At 42.1% G+C, this 7,042-nt stretch overlaps 1 protein-coding gene across 1 annotated transcript in view; it reads right to left on the bottom strand.

Moving 5' to 3' along the window:
* Nucleotides 1–7,042, bottom strand: part of LOC106808420 — an 88,740-nt gene that overhangs the window by 42,077 nt on the left and 39,621 nt on the right. Inside the window, 6 exon segments of the mRNA XM_014811138.1 lie at nt 66–227; nt 1,280–1,440; nt 2,993–3,199; nt 3,514–3,642; nt 4,477–4,552; nt 6,410–6,575. Of these exon segments, the coding sequence (XP_014666624.1) occupies nt 66–227; nt 1,280–1,440; nt 2,993–3,199; nt 3,514–3,642; nt 4,477–4,552; nt 6,410–6,575 (901 nt within the window).

Genomic DNA, 7,042 nt, shown 5'->3' with positions numbered 1-7,042 from the left:
CATACATACATACATACATACATGTTTATACGTCCGTCTATACGACAGACGTTCATACTGATTACCTTTGCATAGAGGGAGCTCCTGCTCGTTTTCTTCAGTAGTTTGGTGGTCGTCGAGCCGACAGTGAAGCTGGAACCGCGACGGAAGCTGAGCGCAGAGCCACCTTCTGACACGCTCGTAGACACAACGAGGGAACCTAGGGTCCACTTACGCCCGCCGAACATCTGAAACGGAGAGAGTCCGGGTTAAATCCTTCCCGCGCCTATATGTGGCACATAGGGCGGTGCCTATCTCCGTTTCCTTTTAACCCGAGGCCACGCAGTTGCTTTCACAGTAAATACTACAGCGGGGGGTTAGCTCCACTGGTAAGCAAGTCAGAGCTCGATCAGAAGCAAATAATCAGAGATAAACAGCAACAAGATGGAGCTCAGAGGCAATGTAATGCAATTTATTGCCTACGCTTAATTACAATTGATAAAACCACCCAGATTAATTTTATTTATTTATTTATTTATTCATTTATTATTCAAAGAGCAGCGAATCGGAGCTCAGAGGCCATGCATGTAATGCAATGTATCGCCTACACTCAATTACAATGGATAAAAAAACACCCAAAAGAATACTCAAAGGACATTCAGGACAAAAGACCCCCAAAATATAACACAAATGACACGCAGAGACACCTCAAAAACACAAGAACGTGCACATAGGTATAACTAACTGTATATTGATGTGCACACTGCTACTTATAGTAATTAAATTTTTTAAAAGCTCACTTTTTGTATTGCTGAATGGACGCAAGATTGAACGTTGACGTACGTACTAAGTAATTGAACTGAACGCAAGTGCAATTACTTAATCGCTGTCAAATCCTTCGCCCAAGGCGGGCAATATTTGAAAAACCGGATACTCAAATCACTGAATAACCAATCACGTAAACGGGTTTGCTACTGTGACAGAATAATCCGTACGAACGCGAGTCTTCAAAATTATTCCCACAGCTGTGTCACCTTGGAGCGTTTCAATAAAATATAATGCTAAATAAATACGACATCTATTTACTACCAAAGTCTTAATGTTTCTCTACCCTCTTTCGTCTATTATTGCCGACAATTTCCTGTAAATGCCGTGCAAATGCCCCTCTGCAACACACATGTACACCGCACGCACGCTGCCGCACACTGACACACACATGCATATATATATATATCAAGAGTAGATCTCCTATTATCTACTCTTGATATATATGCAGCACCGCTGCCCAGTATTCACTCACCTTGATGGCATCGGCAGGGGTCGGCCCCTGGCAGTCCTCGCCGTCGTAGTAACGCTGAAGAAACTGCTCCTTGAGCCACTGTATGCGCTGGTCACTGAGGCGCCGCTGCCTCTGGTGTCCACTGACCACGTTCCTGAGTCCTTCGTACCACAGCTCTGCACCTGAATCGACGACGACACCACCGATGTAAGCGCTATTAGTGGCAGTCCAGCTTCCAGCTTCTACCTATATACTATCCAGCTTCTCGACTATAACACGTACATGCTCGCGCCTTGTAGGATCAATTGTACAGTGAAAGGGTTATACAAGTTCTACAGGTCAGTTACAAGTTACCGCTCTGCACTTGCCGTATCACTGGAGTGAAAGAAACCACATATGATATAGTTTCTAACTTTTACGTCAATAACGAATGATAGAGTGTTGTGCGGTCGTACAGTGGAAGGGTTAATCCACAGACGGCAGACAACTAATCAAGTGGTTTAATGCCAGACTAGCAACATAAAAGCATCGCAAACTCGACATTTGTGTAGCAGGAGGCCGCGAGGATTGAACGCGCCATAGATCTGGGTGCGGCCATGATCTTCGTGCGCACTCGATATGTTTTAATAACGTACAGAGTAGTACAGATGTAGTGCAGTGCAAACATCAATCGACCCCAGGCAGAACAACTAGTCTACGCAGACATTTCCAACGCGAAACATCCGCGCCGTCTAGACGTTCTACTAGGTATTTCTCTCGGTGTTTCTCGCGTGGCTAGTGCGGCTCAAGGGGTCGTTGTCGTAACAGGTACTACAGATATGTATCCGAGGTACATATATGTATACACAAAGTGTACAAGACTTGTACAACAGAAGTGTACCCTAACCCTAACCCTAACTCTAACCCTAACCCTAACCCTAACCCCAACCCTAACCCTAACCCTAACCCTAACTCTAACCCTAACCCTAACCCTAAACATACCTCATATAAAAATATAAACATAATACTAAACAACCTAAAACTACCTCGGGTACATATCTGTAGTACCTGTTACGACAACGACCCTTCGTGCGCCTAAGTGCGTTGCGTGCATGCACTGCAAACATCTGAGCGGCTGCTGCAGCGTTCTCAATGTCACCTTGGCATTCAACAACACATCGGCGACTGCCAATGAATCACCGAGTTTAGTCAGCTGTTACAGTTAGGATTAGGGTTAGGCTTTGTCCGACCTCACTCACTAATCACCCCCAACTCTTTATGCTCACGTCAAATTTTTGGCACCGAATAAAAAGCAGTATAATGCTAATTACTACAACGTAATTACACTTGGCAGCCATAGTTCATCCGTGTGCTAATTAGAGCTGGTCAAGGTCTCCATGTCACGAGAGCCTCACGTGCTGTTCATCGCTAACTGTATGTGTTAATGGCGTAACAAGAGTTGATGTGTTACCGATCAATAAGCTAGGGAATCTACCTAGACACACACACACACGCACGCACGCACGCACGCACGCACACACACACACACACACACACACAAACACACGTAAGCCAAGAAGGTTCATTCGAAATTCAAAGAGCTTTTCCGACTAATCAAGTTGCGTTATCGTTCACTCCTCCAGCCAACCACAGCCAACGAAAATTTTGAATTTTGAATTTCTCGAATTTCGGTTTCCAAATTCACTTCTGGGCTTTCGCACGCGCATGTAGAAGCCCCATCGACCGTTCACTTACTGTGTTTTGGCAAGATAAACTTTAGCACACGATTGTCGGAGAGGTTGACGCCGTAGACCAGCGTGATGCACTTCATCTCGCTGTCGTCAACGCCATGGCGACGAGTCACCGTAACCATGTCAACGCCGCCCTCTTCCAGCACCGCATCCTTGACGTAGGTCAGCTCTATGTAGCCGTCCTCAAGGCCGTTCAGACATACGTCGCCCCCTAGACGAAGAAAACGAAGAAGATAGGGCAAGTGAGATGGTGCGGTGCAGTATATATCAGATATATTATACAGATAATACATTACATATATATTAATATAGAGAGATAAAGAGAGGGAGAATCTAGGGGGGAGAGAGAGTGAGAGAAAGAGAACCAAAGCGAGAGAGAGAGAGACAGAGAGAGAGAGAGAAAGAGAGATAAATAGATAGATAGATAGATAGATAGATAGATAGATAGATAGATAGATAGAGAGAGAGAGAGAGCGAGAGCACTCGTAAAGACTCAGCGATGAAGGCCGCAGGTGTGATATGTACCGATCTGGTATTTTCCCATGAGCCCTGAGGAGACGGGTGCCGTCATGTCACTACTGAGAACGTAGTCGGCCGCACCATTGCCACGCAGAGCACTCCACAGCGTCCGGCACCAAGTGAGAATGGCACTACCTGAAGCGCAGCACAATGACAGACAGCGTTAAGTCACTAAGTGAAAAGAGCGTTGCCTGAAACACAGCACAATGAAAAACAGTTGTCCACTTAACAAGAAGACAGTTTTTTTTTGTTAAGTAGAAACAAAACAGACTCGGAGAGAATTTTTTTACTTGAACGTTACAGACGTGCAGTGTATTTTTTTGGCTGATGAAACAGCTGCTTACCGCAAATGGGAGAAGAGTTAAGTAGAAACAAAGCTTAAGCAGACGTTAGGTAGAGTGTAAAGCCTGTAGTACAGCGCACAATGAAGCAATATGAATCAAATATGCCACGGTGTTACGGCGTGTTCCAATTTTCTATGCTATAACAGCATAACTTCTTAGTATTTTTCAAGTTGGTGTAATCAGTAATATATGCGCTATTAGGTGAGATTGTATTTCGCTATATTTTTTTCAAATTTTGGGTTTTTAAGAAGAGACCTCGAAATAAATCATTTAATAAGAAACAGAACAGACGCGAAGAGAATTGTTTACCAGGACGTCATAGACGCACAGTGTATTTTTTGCTGATAAAACTACCACTTATCGCAAACGTGCACAAGCGAAGACGATTCAAATGTTCTTGCCACGAAATTCGATTACGTCATATTATATAAACCATATAACCACCATAGTTTGCACACCTGCCTGCTCACATACACACACGCGTGCACATACACACTGCTTTTTGCAAAAGAGTAAATATTAACTCTTAATTTTTGATTCGATATATCGTAATGTGACTTGCGATACGAACTACAGGCACAGCTAGATGTTGAAATATATATATATATTGTATACTGATATTTACCATATTCTAGCTTGACATAGCACATGACAGACTTGTCTTCATCCCAATGAAGGGCGGTGGTTCCATGATGCATGCACTGTAAAATATAAAAGTGATGGTGATTATAACTGGCTAATGTAAATACATGTATATATATCACACACACACACACACGCACACACGCACGCACGCACGCACGCACGCACGCACGCACGCACGCACGCACGCACGCACGCACGCACGCACGCACACACACACACATATACATATGTATGTATTTACTTTCAAAAAAAAGCTTTTTAACAATCATTTAACAGTTTTATTCGACTTGCTATTGTGTCCCAGAAAGAAGAATCGTACAACCTTCACCATCATCAGGTATATAATGCTCATTAATTGAGTCAGAAAATCGACTGAGATTATGCTACTATATTACTAATATGCCATGGCAACAAAACATGACAAACATTTGCTGAGAACATTTGCTCATCTGCGCATCTAAATCAACTTCTCAATGATCATCACCATTAGGCCTATTAGGCAAAGCTGATTAATTGAGTAAGAAATTCGAGCGATTATGCTACTATATGTTACTAATATGCCATGGCAACAAAACATGACAAGCATTTCTTAGAAACATTTGCTCATCTACGCATCTCACTCAACTTCTCAATGATCAGCGAATATAAACTAATGCTAAAATGATAAACAAATGCAGAAACAAGCGCTGCGTATACAGAGACCGTGACCTTGTAGCTGTGTACTGTAACTGAATCGATATTAGTGAAGCTGCAACATCAAACCTCTCGCATTTCAAACGGCTACATGTTACATCAAACTGCCACAGAGCAGATATCATGACAGACACAGAGAGCTTCACAGATATGACGACGCTGCGTGGAAATACAAAACCCTATTACTACAGGTGTCTATACTTAAGCCCCCTTAGTATACGTCTCTAGTTAGGACCTTGGTAGAGGTCTTACTGATAGATTAATTGACTTCACGTCTGAAAGAAAACTCGCCTCACGTGCACACACTGTGGTGAACGCATGGTAACAGGTTTCTGAAAATTTCACGTATCTGACGTGCCTATCATTTTTACGTATTTTTACGTAATTTTACGTATTAGTTATCTGAGTATTTTACGTCCAATCATCGCAGCAGCTGCTGCAATGGAAACGCATGTGGCCACGAAACAATTGGCAGACGGTATATAACGACTGCGCTTGGGAACGGGAAACTTTTTCAAGAATTTGAAACAGGAAGCGAATCTCAGGTTCGGATTTTTGTCCAGTCGCGTTGTATTCGTTTAGTAATGAAAGATTCTCGCGCGACAAAAGAAATTCGAACAGATAGTTTGTAGGGGAACTAAAGTAAGAGCACATATTGACCACACGAGGGAAATCTAGCGCGGAACTCACAAATGATGGATAATTGGACGGTGCAAGTGGTAGCTGTGTGTGAACATGAGCTGATCGGAAGTATAGTACATCTACCATCTAAGTTTTCCAAATTGGGAATTTCCACATTTTTCCAGGACAAGCAGGAAAATATCACGACATATAAATATAACAAGTCGTGTGAAAATTACACACAGGGCGATGTAATATTACTTCACTTGATGATAAATATATAATATGCGTGCAAATTTGTTCATGTATATACGATAAAGCATACACATACGTTGAAGCAGATACTGTTTAGTAAGTATACTGTAAAGTATAACTGCATAATAAATACTTGTTGGCGAAATTGCTTGCAAGCTCGTCGATGGAAAAGTAGGAATCACATTGTTCTAACAAACGCAGGCAGACTACTATGACGATTCGCCGCACCATAGATATATATACACACACACAACACGCACGCACGCACGCACGCACGCACGCACACACACACACATACATATGTTTGTATGTATCTATGTTCGCACAGGTCTCTACTCATTCACCTGCAGGTGGTGTAAGTTGGTCTTGCTAGAGTTGGTTGGAATGAACGAGATTCCGTGAGTCTGGCTGGGAGCGTGGATGGGCTTGTACGTACTCGTGGACAGCTCGTAGTCGCTGTCATCACTGTCATAATCATCCTCGTTGCTAAACCCAACAAACAGCGAGCGACTGTATTGTAACGAATTACTGATTATTGATTAATACGGGATTGTCTGAGAGAGATCATTATGGCCCGTCCAACCTGGTTATTGTTGCTTGCTAGGTCGATCAAATTATAGAGCAGTTTTTTCATGTTTTTGATGGCAAGATGTTAGATCTGCCTGGCATTTATGGAAGGTGGATAATTTGGTCAATTATTATTATAGACTTTCATATAGAAGTTGTTTCATCAAGATGTGGATCATGTAGTGCACGAACCCTAGTGTTCACTGTTGAAAATGAACAAATAAATTGACATATTATGATTAATTTGTTGCTCGTGTTAAAATATGATAAATAAATAAATAAATAAATACATGATTTAATAATTATTATATCGATCTATCTATCTATCTATCTATCTATCTATCTATCTATCTATCTATCTATCTATCTATCTATCTATCTATCTATCTATCTATCTATCTATCTATCTA

Source organism: Priapulus caudatus, unplaced genomic scaffold (assembly GCF_000485595.1).
Source record: "Priapulus caudatus unplaced genomic scaffold, Priapulus_caudatus-5.0.1 Scaffold275, whole genome shotgun sequence".
Taxonomy (NCBI): Eukaryota; Metazoa; Priapulida; class Priapulimorpha; order Priapulimorphida; family Priapulidae; genus Priapulus; species Priapulus caudatus.
The sequence above is the reverse complement of the archived record's forward strand: the minus strand, read 5'-3'. Positions and strand labels throughout refer to the sequence as shown.